At 35.1% G+C, this 17,565-nt stretch overlaps 2 protein-coding genes across 3 annotated transcripts; both read right to left on the minus strand.

The window, feature by feature from the left end:
• Nucleotides 1-1,423: 1,423 nt before the first annotated feature.
• Nucleotides 1,424-3,143, minus strand: LOC104895955 (geranylgeranyl pyrophosphate synthase, chloroplastic). Its single transcript, XM_010682603.4, has one exon. The coding sequence runs from the start codon at nt 2,785-2,787 to the stop codon at nt 1,618-1,620; it is 1,170 nt and encodes a 389-aa protein (XP_010680905.2). The 5' UTR covers nt 2,788-3,143; the 3' UTR covers nt 1,424-1,617.
• Nucleotides 3,144-5,456: 2,313 nt separating this feature from the next.
• Nucleotides 5,457-17,376, minus strand: LOC104895956 (dolichyl-diphosphooligosaccharide--protein glycosyltransferase 48 kDa subunit). Of its 2 annotated transcripts, none has more exons than XM_010682604.4 (13): nt 16,983-17,376; nt 16,727-16,866; nt 16,117-16,242; nt 15,953-16,006; nt 15,738-15,851; nt 9,228-9,283; nt 9,088-9,129; nt 7,118-7,193; nt 6,952-7,023; nt 6,746-6,871; nt 6,547-6,654; nt 6,008-6,091; nt 5,457-5,906 (listed from the first exon to the last, which is right to left on the minus strand). In XM_010682604.4, exons 1-13 carry the CDS (start codon nt 17,278-17,280, stop codon nt 5,859-5,861), a joined length of 1,344 nt encoding a protein of 447 aa, XP_010680906.2. In that variant the 5' UTR covers nt 17,281-17,376; the 3' UTR covers nt 5,457-5,858. The 2 variants fall into 2 exon arrangements, with proteins under 2 accessions (XP_010680906.2, XP_010680907.2); XM_010682605.4 differs by having other exon boundaries at nt 6,547-6,651; nt 16,983-17,373.
• Nucleotides 17,377-17,565: the final 189 nt, after the last annotated feature.

The raw sequence follows: 17,565 nt of genomic DNA on the forward strand, positions 1-17,565 counted from the left end.
ACTTCTGGAATTAAGAGAAACATGATATTGTCACCGTTTTTTTTTATTTTATTCCCGCCAATGGATCACTCTTAACTTCTGGAATTAAGAGAAACATGATATTGTCACCAGTCTATTAAGGATTCCTTTCTATTATCAAGTAATGGTGTTGATTTTGGTTTCATTTTAGATTGTGTAAAAGAGGGATAGGGCAAAGGTAATTTGAATTGGACCCTTGATTCATAATTTAAACCAGATATAATAACATTCTTTTTTTAGAACGATAATTTACTAATATATTGCTAATGAATCATGGCAAAATTCCCATCTACTCATCAAATTCTCTCGGAAGGTTGATGGTTAATTCGAATTTACGATTGCTAATGATCGTTGAAAATTTTGGGTGGAAGAATAGAGATGGTTAAGGATCCTAGAAATTTTTTGAGACATAATAGCGCTAACATCAAAAGAAAAGTAAAAATTGTGTACTTATTGTCCAACACTACTTACCATTGATACAAAAGATTTTCCAGATTGGATATTGCAAAGAGCACGAGGGAATTTTATTTGGGACCCTATTTTGATTTATATGGAACATGTGTAGTTCACAATGCATTGATGCAGAAAGCCCCTTCGTGTTAAAATACACAATACTGAAATAATAGATAAGACGAAATATGATATATAGTCAAATCTGGCCATATCATGTTCTTCCCGTTTTTGTTCAAGTTTAGGTTCATAATTCTCTCAATACCGTAGAAAATTTTGGGTGGAAGAATAGAGATGGTTAAGTATCCTAGAAATTTTTTGAGACATAATAGCGCTAACATCAAAAGAAAAGTAAAAATTGTGTACTTATTGTCCAACACTACTTACCATTGATACAAAAGATTTTCCATATTGGATATTGCAAAGAGCACGAGGGAATTTTATTTGGGACCCTATTTTGATTTATATGGAACATGTGTAGTTGTTCACAATGCATTGATGCAGAAAGCCCCTTCGTGTTAAAATACACAATACTGAAATAATAGATAAGACGAAATATGATATATAGTCAAATCTGGCCATATCATGTTCTTCCTGTTTTTGTTCAAGTTTAGGTTCATAATTCTCTCAATACCGTAGGTCGCGCTTAAAGATTGTCAGCGAGCTCACCACTTGGTACCCACTAATGATCGCGTAGCAACTACCAAGTCCAAAATGTAGGATCCCTTCGGCCTTCAGCACAATTGTCCCGTGATATTGCACGACCAGAAAACTATTATAGTCAACTGATTAGCAGTTATGCGCATCTACACTTCGTCTTGAAATAACAGATCGACCAATGACCAGTTTTTGGTATTTTATAGTCACTATTGAAAATGAAGAGCTACATGGGAAATTTGATAAAAGTTCTTTTTTTTTAGGGTTCAACGAAGACTTTTCAATTAGCACAATCAACTATACTAAAATTATTATGGAAGCACCAAATGCTTATATATTGGGCTAATTTCATACCAGATGTATCCTAGAATTGAGGATAAATGTGTTCCTCTCTAAACCAATTACAATTAAATTACAACTGTAATGCTAATTAATGACGAACAACAATTATGTTATACAAATGTGTTTCAAGAATGACATCGAATCATTCATTCAATTCTGCCTGTATGCAATATAATCAGCAAGAGCAATCAAGGGTTTAGCCTTCTCTAGATCAAACCCAGAAAGTTGTTCTTTAGCCTCTTTATTCAACCTCTTAGCATACTCTCTTGACTTCTCAATCCCCATCAATTTAGGAAATGTAACCTTATCCGCCACCAAGTCCTTCCCCGCTGTCTTCCCCAACTCCTCAGACGATTTAGTAACATCCAAGATATCATCAACAACTTGAAACAACAACCCAATCCCCGTTGCAAACTTCCTAAGCTTTTCGACCTCTTCATCGGTCGCACCCCCAACAATAGCTCCAAGCACAACCGACCCCTCGAGCAGCTTAGCAGTTTTATGAATGTGAATAAATTCAAGCTGCTTGAGGCCGACATCGACTGCCCCTTCAGAGTCGATGTCGACAACCTGGCCTGCCACGAGCCCCTCAGCCCCGATAACCTGGGCCAGTTCTCCAACAGCCCGGACTATCTGTCCGGGGGAGACCTGGCCTATCGGGGTGGCCGTAGCCAGGTGCTCGAAAGCGAAGGCCAGGAGCGAATCCCCTGCTAGGACAGCAACGTCCTCACCAAACACTTTGTGATTGGTGGGTTTTCCCCTGCGGAGGTCGTCGTTGTCCATGCAGGGGAGATCATCATGGATTAAAGACATAGTGTGGATCATCTCCACAGCACAAGCGGCAGGCATTGCCGCAGATTCATCGCCGCCTACGAGTTCGCAGGCGGCGATGCATAGAACTGGGCGCACCCTCTTTCCTCCTGCAAGGAGAGAGTATCTCATAGCCTCATGAATTTTTTCTGGGTGTTTTAGGGTAATTGCCATATCCAAAGCTTTATGCACAGATTTTGCCTTTCCAACCATATAAGACTCGAAATTGAAGGTTGGGATTTCTGGGGAATTCTTGTTTTCAGGTGGGTCTATTGCAGTTTCTTGTTTTGTGAGGACAGCAGAAATTGGGGACAGCATTTTGGGGGATTTTCTCGAGGAGAGAGAAAATGGAGTAGAAAAAGGAGGGCATAAAGTGCTGCTGTTGTTGCTGCCATTATTATTATTCTTCAAGGGTGAAATGGAAGATCTAGATCTGAAATTAGCCCTGTAAAAAGAACATGTTTGAAGAACGGAATTTCCCAGATTGAGTGTACTACTAGTGCTGCTCATTTTTGTATTAGTTAACAGAGCAGAGAGAGAATTTTCTCAACTTGGTCAATTATATAGAAATCGAAAATTCAGTGTGTGAATGAATTATAGTATGAAAATGGAAAAGATAATTGGATTCAAATTCAAAGGGTGCAATTTAGGAAAGCCGTCTATCCAATTGATTGTTGACAAAAGAAAATGGGTGAAAAAAGAGAAGGATACAGAAGGAGGTGGATGATATCAAAAATTTAATCCACTACCCAAATATGCCTGTTCATGCCTAATGGCACTTGTAGATTGGCACAGGATAGGATTTTCAATTATGTACCACTTTAACCATTTCTTGGCCCTTTTATATTACGCACTTTTTTTGTTTGAGGTCACAGACTCACATAAGAATAGTAATACTATGATGTATTGATATCTATACATATTTTTTTGTGATTTTTGAGGTCACATTATGATAATAATAAATACTACCTCCGTTTCAAAATAAGTGCAACATTTGCATAGTGTTTACTATTCACAGTTTAAACTTTAATTAGCTTTGGTGATTTACATTTTAGGAAAAACATAGTCATGTGGGATCTTGTTAGATTCGTCCGGATGTGAATTTTTTTAATATCAACTTTTTATAATTTTTACTTATTGATAATTGAAGATATTAATGGTTAAAATAATGCATTGGCAAACGTGCAAACAAGAAATGTTGCACTTATTTAGAAACAGAGGAAGTATAATAATCAAGCTTGATTGATGCAGTTGGTTGAAAATTCTTCCAACTATTGTACTTGCCACTTGGAAGTTGGAATAGGGATTCTCCCAAGTCCTAATCTTTTTCCTTACTCTCAACTCTCAAGTGTTTAGATTAAATGATAGACCAAAAATATTGTACGGGTTGAGGTATAGACAAGATCATTGTTCTACTATTAAAAGTAATAATAAGATATTTATACATGTATTTAGTCTCCGTTCTTTTTGGCTGAATTGAAGTAAGCTAAAACTGTAAGCGGAGAATAGCTGAACTGAACTTAACTAAAATTGTGTCCAAAGAGCAAAGCTTTGGTGACACAAAAAGTATTGTCTGTTTGCAAAAAGTGGGAGTTTTAGTGGTTAATTACATGCCACAAGTGTTGCAATTTTTCTGATTGTTACATTTTTTAAGGGCACGGTTATCGTTTTTTGTTTTCAGTTTTCAGTTTTTCTGAAAACTAAAAACCAAAAAAAGTGATTTTCACTTTTTATTATCAATTTTCAAAATCATCATGTTCCCAATAAATTTGATTAATTTTTTATGCATTATAGGACATATATTATATGATTTTGAAAATCAAAAAAACAGAAAACCACATTAATACAAAACGGACCCTTACATGTAAAGTCATAGAGATTTTTCAAACCTAGAAACGGAAACTATGATACTGAAGTTACATAATCTTACAAATAAGTTAACATTCTCGAAATCGATTTGTTTGTCATTGAGTGAGATCACTAGTTGAGGATGAAAATCTTCCTTCATAGGATAAAAGGCATAAATTCTATCAATTTAATTTCTGAAATCACAAATCCTTGTGGATGGTAGCTACCTTTACTTGACAAAAATCTTGAATGTGATAACCTTTTAAATTAAACATAATGACACATTTATCACATCAATGACATCTTTGAGCACCATCACTTCCCCCAACTTCTCCAAGCATTTTTCCCAAATAAATACTAAAATAAAATATTATACTTCCTCCGTGTTTTTACATGTTACACTTTCACTCCTCACACATGTCAATGCAAAATTTTGATAACATATATCTCTGATTTTGTATTTGTAAAACCTATAAAAAGTACATATTATAAAAAATACATATTAAGACGAATCTAACAAGATTCCACATAACTATATTTTTATTCACATATAAATCATAAACAATAGTCAAGTAAAATTTGTAAATAGTGTAAAATATCAAAGTGTAACCTGTAAAAAAACGGAGAAAGTAAAACATTTTAAAGGAGAAGAGAGGCGAAGGAAAGAGTAAGCTTCCATTTTCCTTCCAACCTTTAGTGGGGAAATGTGGTTTATTAACGGAGGAAGTGTATTTAGTAAAGTATTAACTGAAGGGGAGGATATGGGGGAATGAAACAGGGAATAGAGAGAGAGGTGATGGAGAGAAAGAGTGAGCTCCTTTAATTCTTTCCCTTTCCCTTCTCTCGTGTCATATCCAAACAAGAGAAAATAAATGAATCGTAGGAAGGGAATAGGTAAGAAATTAAAAAAAAAAAAAATTGAACTAGCCAATGTTCTACCAGTTCAAATGTTCTTAAATTAATAATTTTCTTTATTCTCGCTGAAATCTGAAAAGTTTTGTTTCTTGTCCAATCGATTTGTTCCCCTTGAACAATATTATCTTATCATTATAAGTAATCACGAGATGTCAAACAATTAGGATGTGAAATCATTGGATAAAAGTTCCTAAAGAAATGGTGCAATCTCATTAGGAACATCCGAACATACCATATGAACACTTACACTTAAGCATCATAGGACCCAAGCATTTATGTCGTCATGACTTATAATACCAATTCCACAAACTCTTCTTTGACTTGCATGAGTAACACATTCGATAGTTTCTGGTACAAATTCGACAAGTCAACTTTAACTTCCAAGAGTTACACGTTTTAGTTGTGTAGCGAAAATCTCAGAATAATTAGTATGCATTTGTTGAAATATTGTCACCCCAAAAAAACAGGACACAGAAAAAATAAGAGGGGAAGAGTTTCCACAAACATCAGTCTATTTCACCGGGTATCTATAAAGTTACTTTGATTAGCTAAATACTCTGTCTAATTCTATCCCAAAAAAGAAAAAAGAAAAGAACATAAAGTACCTTTGCTAACATAATCTGGTTTTCTGATCTTTAATGCATATAGGCCACTGATCGCTTCTTATATAGCCAAAATGTATCATGTTAACTATGAACGTCGTGCAATGCATCAGATAATGAAGGTCATAGAACCATGAACTGATCCTCGCAGGCCGCAGCGCAGACTGTATTCATGTTAAGATAATAGCCCTAATGATATAGCCCGGAGAAAGAGCTCTACTTATGGTACAGGAAAAGAATACTGAAGACAAAGAAGCCAGCCATCTGCAACATTAATAGTTGTGCAATCAATTTCAAATAAAAAATTGGCATCTACTTAAAAAGTTAGACAATATATAGACCACGCAAAGGAGCTCTGAGGGTACCGTTGAAAATGAAGCTCCGTAGTATGGAAAAGCCACCGGTATAAATCTTTCATATTCATTGTGCTTGTATGGCCGCACTGGAATCTGCAGTTCAAAATATTTGTCACTTTCGATTGAATCAGCACTAGAAATCACGAATGACTGACCATGCTCAGACAGAGGATAGCTGAACAATTAATTTTGACGGTTGATAAAATGATAATTGAAGAAAACCATTCCTGCGTAACCTTCTCTAGACCAAAGAAAATTTGGCAAAGCATCACTTCATAGATTGAGCTTATTTACTATCACAGTTAAAGCTAAACACCTGGCCAGTCGATATTCACAAGAAAACAAGTCATATAGCCACTAAAATAACCTAATGTTAAGGTTAGTGTAAAAAGATACATCAGAGGGCATTCGTCCATATCACTATCATAACAATGACAAAACCAAGCAAGTCTACCAGTAACCAGTAAATAATCAAAATGTTTCTCCTTCCCACAAAAAGAGAAGGCATATGAAATTTAATCTCAATTAGATCATCAAAGGGTGAATACCTGTTTTGTAAGAGACAAGCTTGTATAACCAAGTCTCTGATACTCAATCTTGAACTGGAAAACCCCATAAACATCAGGAACTTTGAATGATGTATGAAATAAGCCCTGCTGACCGGTGGGAAAAAAGAGCCAATTAATGAAAATTCAATTTGACCAGCAAAAGATAACATCTAACAAAGATGAGTATTCATGAGATTACCTTCTTATCATTAGATAAGGTCTTTAATACATAGGGGCTCATCATGTAGAACTGCAATTGCACGTCATCTGCTACATAGGGCTCCCAGCTAGTACCAGACCACTCATACATCTCAACAGAGTATTCCTAAAATGATGTCAACGTTGTGAGAACTCATTGGTTCCCTCTCAGCCAGTTCAGATAAAAATAACTTGTAAAGCCATTACCAGTTCATCGTTGATGCGATAGATGGAAGGTTCATTTGTTTCCCCAAGTTTATGATGTCTGACATTGACAGCCTGTATTAAGAGCCAATATTGTCTCAAAATAAAGACAATAATATTTAAGCAAAAGATCGATTCATGAAGCATGACAGAGAAAAGCAAGGCCTACCTTTAGATGACCCCTCTCATGGAACATCCATTTACTTAACTCCGTCAAGAATTGTTCATTACCAGATTTTTCATACCTGTAGCATGGAACTCGATTTTAATACATTGACACATGATAACAGCTATATCTTAGCAGATTATAAGATTTGTATTTGAAGCAAATTACGCATATGACAAACTAGAAAAAAAAAATTTGCAATCTTATCTTATGCAAACAAGACCATGTAGATAAAGGCTCAAACCCAACCTAAGTGCCCCAATTCAAGCCACATTTAGAACAGCGCCAAACAAGATGACAGTGGGGATCATTGCATCTACAAGTAGTAACAATAAAGGATAAGGACAGCGTTCCGGACATTTTCATATCCTGAAAAGAAAGCACCTTACTCCTTGAAACTTCTTTTCCTAAAAATGACTGTTGCTCGGACTCGTACCCATGTACGACACAGGTATGTGTCCAACATCCAAGTGTCCTACTCCGCTATTTTTTGGAACATTTTCAATTTTTTGGCCCAAAATGAAGTGTCCAAGTGTCTCATCCATGTCCGAGTGTCGAGAATCCGACACGGGTACTTAACGTGAAATGAAAAGTCCAAGCAACATAGGAAAGTAATATATACCATCCATCGATCATTTAGAGCTACTAAAGCAGAAAGTAAAGTTTTCGGTCGTTTCTAACCCCATGCACACTAACACTTTGTTTGGATAGCAATATGCAAGGGAAGGGAAGGGAAACAGGAGGAAGGGGAGGCGGAGTTGGAGCTTCATTTTCCCTCCAAATCTCTACGATTTTGGAGGGATGGTGTTCATTGAAGGAGGAGGGAAAATGGATCCCTCCCTCTCCCTCCCTTTCTCTCCATTTCCACTTATAGTAACAAAGTATTAAAAGATGATAATCAAACAATCTCATAGTAACCCATTTTAGCAATAATCCCACAATGTATATTATATATGACCTAAGATTTCTTGTACATAACAGAAAATGGGATGCGGAAAAAATCAAACATTTTATCTCCATGTCACTCATTTTATTGGATTCTTTCTGCGGAAGAAAAATAAACAAACTAGACATCTCCAAGTGATACATTTAACAAGTGATAGCTAAACTTTAAAAAAGCAAACTCATTGAGAGAAGAAGATATTGTTGGGGCTTAGACCTGGACCATGGAGCAAATGATTTAGTCCATTCAGGCCCGCAACTTATAAAACTCACCATGAAGCAACTTTTCTAGTGTCCTACAAAAGCTTCCTTTTGGACGGAAGGCCCGAAGGAAGGACAATTAGATCATGACTTAGGCCCATGTCTAGTGATCCAGATACTTCCACTATAAAAACCTTCATGGAACTCTCATGCAAAGATACTTTCAACATCATTTAAACACTCAAAATCTCTCGTACTCCATACTTGTTTAAGCTCATCTACCTGACTTTTACATCAGAGGGTTTCCTAGAAAAATGCACCAAGGTTAGTTTGCTCGTTGTGCAGGTTAACCTACATTGTGCAGATTATTATCGACAAGCTTGACATCACGACCACCAGCACCCCTACACATCTCATCACATATCATCGTACTTGTTTTCGACAGAAACAGATAAAACAAAATTTATAGCAGAGTGGACTATGAAGAAGAGTTCCTCTATTCCGTACTTCATCTATCAATATAAACACCGCACGTTTCTTAATTTCATGCACATACGCTTGGCTTGAAGTTCCTTCAAATCTAAAATTTTATAGTTTTCTTTTTCTTCATTGCTGTTTATTTCATCAATGCTTCAGCCACTACCCATGACTACAAATAGTTAGAGGTGATCATACAGCAAGCACAAGTAGACTAATATTATTGTACATTCTTTCAGATTTCTCAACAAATTCATCATTGATGCCTTCATTGGAAGTAGTCTGACAAAAGAGGAAAAGAGAGGAGAACTACGGGTTCAGCAAGCAATATGTACACATACATCAGGACTTACTTAATTGAGCTCCCAGCTTTTTGGACACGAGACCTGAAAAATCTGTATCACAGTAATAAATTTTATCAAATAGGGAAAATTACACTCAAAAACAGAAAATAAAAAAAGAAGGATCATGAGCTGCAGAAAAAAACACATACCGGTTACTAAACATATCTAAAGAGCCAGAAATCAGGACTCGAGCATTGTTTCTAGCCTGCAAGTTTTGTGTTCAGACTTAGATTTTGCTAACTTTAAAAGTTGTTGAAAAAGGTGCATCTCAAGGGATGAATTAATTAACGAAATGCACTGGATTAGTTATGCCCACAGCAGCAAAAAGAACAAAAGAATTCTTGCCATGTCCAACCACTAATTTTTTTTTCTTTTGAGGAATAAATTGTCATTTGTCACTCAAGAGCTTATAAATATTACCTGAAGATATACAGAACATTGTGGGCCTCGAATATTCGACAAGTACATAATGTATATGTTTTAGTACCCCCTCTTGTATACTTAAACGTAATTTTGTTGGTTTAAATTATTTTTAATATAGGAATTTACAATGTCAGGCGTGAAAGATAAAAGCACCATTACACAAGCAACCCACAACAAATACATGCACAAGAATTTTGTGGCCACGGGTTTTTTCATAAATTTACAAATGGGTAAAATCAGGGAATCAACTCCCCTGATCAAACAACCCACCAGAAAAAACAACAAAAACAAAACAAGGAAAAAGAAGATCAGCATAGAACTGCAGCACAGCACGACCGTAGTAAAGTAACAGCACAAAGAATTTTAAAAAAGAAACCCATAGATCATTTTCCCGGTCGCACTTAAATGAAAATTGAGGACAGCACAGAAATAGAAGAGCATGTTTTACAGGAAAAAGGAAAGCGACAAAGCCAAATGTAACCGAAAGAGGGAAATCAAATGCAAAAGACAATAAAGAAGCAGCCAAGTAAAATATAAAACACCAGAAAACACATAGTAGCAAGAGCATACGTAGACTAAGGTTTATGATGAGTCTACCAGCGTAGTTTGAGGAGTTCTTCTGTTCTTCCTGTTCTCACTTCTCCACTACATTCAATTGTTGGATTTTTTTAAAAATATGTCAACTCTTAATTTTCATTGTCGAACAGTCGGGTTGTTGAGAATTATTAGAAGTATCCAGCAATATTGTTTTTGGCCAAGTACAAATTGTAGACTTTACTTCCATTAAATTGGATAATTTATGTGAGTTTGTTTATGACTATTGCCATTTGATAATCTGGAATCGATTTCATACATTTAATCCAGCTGATCCATTTAACGTTTACGATATTAAATTAGTAGCAATAGTGAAAAATGGAATACTAATCAGGGGGAATACTAAATGTCATCTCCCCCTGTCCTCAAACAAGTGTACATGTAAAATTTTGGCCAGTTCATAAATAATTGTCCAACTACTTTTAATGGAAAATTCACCCCTACACAACCCATATGATGTGAGTCCCGCCACTAACTACCTCATTTTCACACTCTGTCTTAATGTAGGAGCCTCCAGTAACTCTCTTTCTTAATCAATTATTTTTTATGCTTACTTTTGCTCTATCCACCTTATAAACCTGTACTCCCCTAAAATCTACTCCGAATATGCGTGTCCAAACCTGAGTGGACAGTTAATTTTAAATGACGGAGGGAGTATAAGAAACATACAATCCGGCTATTATGTGGATTTCATTGTTTTCAATGAGTTTATGGTAGATGTTACGAATTTAAGATCACGTTCTTAGACGCAAGATTTAACTAGATATATGTTTCCTAGAAATTTACATATTCTACATAATTTTAGACGCGTGTATAACTGTATGTTATTTGGACAAAAAGTAAAGTCAAATTGATATGAACCAAGCAATTGGGATTTAAATTTTTTTTTTAGTTTAATTTAGCATAAACTTGCAATTGCGACATTGCAGCCAACCCTAAATAATTTCGGTTCTAAATAGGGCTGATGTAAATCAGATATTGTTGTGGTTGTTCTACACTGGATATTATGTTGATGTGTTTTGTGCACCGAGCTATGGGGTTCGCAAGGCTCATAGTTTTAATACTAACATTAGGTACATTAAGTCTAATAGGTAAGCAAGTTCAACGATTCAATTTTATCGATTTGGATACTTATAGGTCCAAATTCAGTTTAGATTGGTGAAACATGATTCCCTATTCTCCACGCGAATTGCGATCGAAAAAATCGAATTGTGGTCGGTTTTCGCCTATTTTTGGCCTATTTTGGACGAACCGCGAACTACAAAAGCGAATTATATAGCGACTTATGTTACACTACTTTGGACTAGGCACAAATTTCGGGTTGGATTTGGACTCAAGCCAAGTCAAATACTCCAGCAAGAACAATGTCAAAAACTTAAACCCTTTAAAAATTTAACATGGAGTCAACCACATGAGTTAAGATTTTATGTACGATTATACATCGATGTCCGATATGTATCTCCGTTTGATTCTATCAACTGCAACATGCTAAGTAAACCTGATTTCTCCATATCATTCTAACGCACTCTATTCAAATCATCATCGACCTACCTCAACTTCATATAAATCTTATCCCAAACCTTCCACTAACTTAATCAATGCATCCTCTAAAGGACATCTCAAACACCCAAAACTAATGCCAACATATTGTATCTTATCCTCAATGTATGCAACTTCAACCCTCATCCGAAAATTTTTCGGACATGCGCATCTTTGCTATCCCCACCTTCCAAAAAAAATATTTCCTAAAAAAGCCCAATACTCTAATCCATATATAACATTGGTCTAATAGACGTCCTATAAAATTTTCCTTTTACAAATAAACTACTGTCACACAAAATTAAAGTTGCCACACTCCACTTAAGCCACCCTAATTAAATCCTATAAGTCACGTCGTAATAGCCACCCCCAAAGATATGATTATACTATTCTTAATTTTTTTAAAGTTATATATTTCCTCTATTCTGAAATAAATGAAACACCTCTCTCTTTTATGTGAGAGCTTTTTGATAGAAACGTTTCATTTATTTCACAACGGAGGAAGTATATTTTTATTACATAGGTAGTAAAAATAGGTAACGTTTCTCATCTAATTATGGTACATCATGACTAATGTTATATGTACTTGTACCTTTGTTTATTTTAATCGAGAAGTTAGAGGGAAAAGTACTATAATTACAGATGCAAGATCATTTTTGGGGATATAGTGAGAGTCTAGTCAGGTAATTATAAAAGGAACACATTAAAACTAGTATATGAGGTTGGTGGGACAAACAAGAGACAAGTATAATATCCTCTTGAGTAAACCAGAAAAAGGAGGAACAAGGTTGAATAAAATGATGCAAGTGGAACAAATTCAAGAATTGTCAATTAAGAATTAAGAGTTTTTGGGAGGTCAAGAGAAAAAAAAAAAAAAAAAAAAAAAAAGAGTAGACGATAAAAAAAAAATTAGCTACCCGATGTATTACCCCATATATAACCCTAATTACCCCCACAACCTAGAGAGAGTACTAAGAAAGAAAGAATAAGGAGGAAAGAGAATTTAAAAAAAGGAAGAAGTTAAGGTTGTGCGGCCACCATAACCCCCCCTCTCACTTCAAATTCTTACCTATTTTTCTACCAAATCTTACATGCAAACTCATCATAGTTTCCCTTGATGTGTATGCTAAGTATTACTAAAGAAAATTTTCAAGGAGTGGAAGAAAACCCCAAAATTTAAGCCTAAAAAGGTGAAGGTAAGCTTAAAAAAAAAATTGAAAAAGAGGAAATTTTTGTTCTTGATATCTTCTGTGGGTAAGATGAAGTAGTACGGGATCTAGGAAGGTCTGAATTTCTGCATTTTAGAGGAGAATAGCTAGTTTGAGACTTTGAGTAAAAGATTAAGGTGCCCAAGTTCAACTTATTTTTAATCAGTTGGGTTTGTGGAAAGGAATTTGTAGTATGGATTATAACTTCCTGAATACAACTCTTAATTGACAATTCTTGAACTTATCCCACGTGCATCTTTTATTCAACCTTGTTACTCGCTTTTTGGGTTTACCTAAAAGGAAAATCAACTTGTTTCTTGTTTGTCCCACCACACTCATATACTAGTTTCACTATTTTCCTTTTGTAACTTCCTGAATACAACTCTCACTTTATTCCGAAAAATGATCTTGCATCTCCAACTATAAAATATTCTCTCCTCTAACTTCTCGATTAAAATAAACAAAGGTACAAGTACATATAACATAAATCATGGTGTACCATAAACACATCAGAATCTTTACCTAACACACACACACACACACACACACACACACACACACACACACACACACACACACACACACACACATATATATATATATATATATATATATATATATATATATACTCGGTTAGGAGTGTCGGGTATGGGTATGTGTATGGATCCGGGTATCTGGTACGGCACTTCCAAAAAACCAAGACACCGGGACTCTGTCCGAGATTTGGAAACGGGTACGGATATGGAAAATTAATATTTTATAATGTATAATTTAATACTAATTTTTAAATTTTAGGATTGTTTATTTATATACTAATAAATTTAAGTAAAATTAAGGTACAGGTCATAGGTTAAGGAAGAACAGTGCTTTAGAAAAATAAAAGAAGAACAAGAGAGGTAAGGGAAAACAAAAAAGAAAAGAAAGGTCACTCACATAGTCTAAGAACAAAAAGGAAAAAAAGAAAAAAGACTAAGAGAAGAAGAGAAGAAGAGAAGATAGAAGATAGAAGAGCGAGAAGACACAGAAGTCAAAGGCGGCGAGTTGGAAGCTCCGGTCGGCGGCCAAGGAAAGTTCTCCTCTCCTCTTCTTCTCTTCTCCTCTTCGCGTTCAAATTCTAGGGTTCACCGTGTCTGAGTGCAACTTGTATTTCATACCCAAGTCGGTGTCGTGTCGTACCGACCCGAGTATATGGCAAAAACTGCGAGTCCGAGTATATATATACATACATATATATATATATACATACATATATACATATATATATATATATACATATATACATATATACATATATACATTATATACATATATACATATATACATATATACATATATACATATATACATATATACATATATATATACATATATACATATATATATATATACATATATATACATATATACATATATATATATATATATATATATATATATATATATATATATATATATATATATATATATATATACATATATATTAAAAAAAATCAAATAATAAAATAATCGTGTCTTTGGGGGTGGCTATACACACGTCTTTGGCCATATTCCTCAAATTTGTGTAATATCGACACAAGGTACTCAGCCCAATAAAGGGTAACTCCCTTCTATCTTATGTTACCAAATCCTCAATTTTCTCCCTCTCATTACTAAAATCACAAAACATATACACTATTTTGCTCGGACTTTAACTAAACCTTCGAGATTCTAACGTTTGCCTCCATCGATCCAATGTAGGATTAATATCATCCCTAGAACCATCATCCGCAAACATCATGCACCACAATATCCTAAAAAAAGCATGTTATTACTTATTAGTATACCTCCTTTGAAGAGATTCACCCATCGCGAATGAAATGTTGACCTAGCAAGTAGCTTGTAGGCCCTCTCTATTCTCCTTTGATATCACATAAGCTCTTTCTTTATCTCTCTTCACCACATAGGTTCTTTATTCCCAACTCCCCCCCCCCCCAAAAAAAAAGTATTGGAAGTGTTAGTATTTAGTATCAATTCCATTATATTCCAACCACTTTGATAATTGAGCTTCTTAATAATCGATTGCGAAGACCTCTGGGAGAAGGGGGGGGGGGTAATGCCATGCTTACCCAGCTTTTACATTAATTGACCCATACATATGCAATTTGTTCAGGACTGCTCAATATAATGTTAAACACTTACATTAGGATATACAATTCCAAATTGGATATAGGCAACTAAATGTATACAAGTTCAACTGCTATGGAACAACTTCCAAAAAGCATTTGAGTTACATATTCAAGAAGAAGTGATGCAGACATTGACTATTATAGTTCCTAAAAATAGAAAACAATTTGCATACCATGTAGCCTGCATAATACAGAAAGGTACAGAGAGACTGGAGCAATTCAGTGCATATAATATTAAGAGGTACAGAGAGATTGGAATCAATTAAGTTCCCATAATATTATAAGGTACAGAGAGATTGGCACAATTAAGTGCACATAATATAAATCTTTACTCCATTAATCCCATCTAGTACAACAATGCGTAGCACGGATACTACCATACACTGGCTTAAATAGGTCAACATGAATGCAGCCTTACCCCAACCAATTGATAGAGACTAATCAAAAGGCTGGTTAGTAGATCAATATCTAGAAGGGATAGCCATTCAAACTGGAATCCCCTCGCTTCAGTACTATTTGGTCCGTGATACTGATAAAAGGGCTTAGAGTTGAGTCACCTATATTATATCCGGAACAAAGAAGAAGGCAGGCTAACGAAGTGTGATTTACAAGAGCCAACTCACAAAATATACACAACCACAAGCGAAACGAATGCATTATTTTGCGTATTACTTTTTAGGTGCAATACAAACATTTAGAGCCACAATGAGAGAAGGATGCAAAACAGAACCTGGACAACGGAAACTAGAGAGATGGAAGTCCCGATCAAGACTGGAGGCTTTGACACCATGGAATTCGGGTCAGCAGAATATGCTGCTGGTGAAGCTGAAAGAACCTTGAATGCCTGATTGAAGAGTAAAACTTGTAACAAACATAATGAAATATCATACACCTCAGCTCTGAGTTTGATATAATGAACCATACCAAGCAGATCGAATAACTTACCAGGCTACTGGCAGCATTTATTGAGTGTGCAATTCCTCTAAACAGCACAGGAGCCTAATGAATAGAGCCCAATAACATTCAAATAAGCAATGCAAATATGAGATAACCGGTGGTGCATGCATATGCTTATCAAAAAGACAAGGGAACTTTTGGCGGAAACTGACCTCAATCTTCTCTCTTCCTAAAATCACATCAGATTTGACAAAACTGTCACTGGCAATCAATGAATGATCCCCATCAGTTTCTGTCACAGAATAGCTGGTGTGATCGATAACCACAGCTGATGTATCCTATGCCATTATAATTCAAAGAAAAATTATTTAAATAAAAAATATAATCAAATCTCCTTTTCATGATAGGTTCATAGATATTTATTCCCATCAATCTCTTAACTACGTACAGGTGCCAAGCTAAGCTCGCATCACTGCGAAATTATATGCTAAACTAAAACTTTTAAACTAAACTAAAACTTTTAAAGTATAATATTAATAATATGCACCTTAATTAAGATTTTCAAATAAATACTAATTTATGCACTTTAAACAACTTCTCAACATATTCAATGCATAAACGCCAAATCAAACTGTAATTTAGATTCTCTATGAAATGCGGCATGCATCTCAAAAGACTTCTAAAGTGCATCAAAATTTAAAGAAGAATAAATTGAGTTTGCGGCACAAATAAGTTCCTCAATATATCCAATATTGATGAATTAACACGAAAAAAGAACCAAAATGTTACTTCTTTTATCATTTATAATGCTGATTCACTTACATCCTCAAAATCAACACCACATTCTGAAGCAATATTACGAATGAAATCAGATGCATTGACATTCGCAGCAAGAATCAAATCATGACCAGAGTCAACGAAGTCCAATACATCTTTCAACTTCAACGATCCATCTCCGATACCTTCAACCACAAATAACATAATTTAATCTTACATCCGCAGAAGAATTTTAAATCATTACAATTTACATGAAACAAAAAACAAGAGAATTGAAAAAAAAAAAAAAAGCTTAGCTTACTCTCAGCAGAAGGTGAGAAGAGAATGAGTCCATCGTACAAGTAGTGGCCATAACGTTGAAGAGCGATTTTGCGATCATCTGCAAGCTTGAATTCAAGGATATAACCGCGAGATTTCAGAGAATTGAAGAAAATGGAGTGAGAAGAATTGAGAGATGCATCGTCCAAAATGACGAGGAGGCGTCGATCGGACGGCTTTTCTGGATCGAAAGCGGTAGAGAGTGAAAGGAGGAGAGAGAAAATGGTGAAGTAGCAGAGTGAGAGTTTCGCCATTGTTAGGGTTTTAGTTTTAGATCCCATGTGAGAAGATCTTTGGAGGTTTTACTTCAGTTTAGTTGAAAGTTCTTCCCCAGCAAAATCAGTACATCACACTATAGCCTATAGGGCTGTGTTAGCCTGTGATTGAAGTAATGGATTATGATGGCTTGAAACGGAAATTTGTATTTTGTGTTAACTTTGAGGAAAAAATATTGAGGTATCATAATGAGATATCAAAATGATATCTCACACAAAAAGATATAAAAAAATTGATATCAAAATAAAGTATTTTGGTATCATTCTATTTTGATAACCAACCTTCAATTT

This window comes from Beta vulgaris, chromosome 6, assembly GCF_026745355.1.
Source record: "Beta vulgaris subsp. vulgaris cultivar EL10 chromosome 6, EL10.2, whole genome shotgun sequence".
NCBI lineage: Eukaryota > Viridiplantae > Streptophyta > Magnoliopsida > Caryophyllales > Amaranthaceae > Beta > Beta vulgaris.

What these genes read in the sequence shown, in the direction of transcription:
- LOC104895955 (XM_010682603.4), bottom strand. Translation starts at nt 2,787, where the DNA reads ATGAGCAGCACTAGTAGTACACTCAATCTGGGAAATTCCGTTCTTCAA.
- LOC104895956 (XM_010682604.4), bottom strand. Translation starts at nt 17,280, where the DNA reads ATGGGATCTAAAACTAAAACCCTAACAATGGCGAAACTCTCACTCTGC. An exon ending in GTGGTGTTGATTTTGAGGAT is followed by an intron (nt 16,243 to 16,726) that starts GTAAGTGAATCA and finishes ATAATGGCATAG; the next exon opens with GATACATCAGCTGTGGTTAT. An exon ending in ATGAGAGGGGTCATCTAAAG is followed by an intron (nt 7,024 to 7,117) that starts GTAGGCCTTGCT and finishes CTCTTAATACAG; the next exon opens with GCTGTCAATGTCAGACATCA.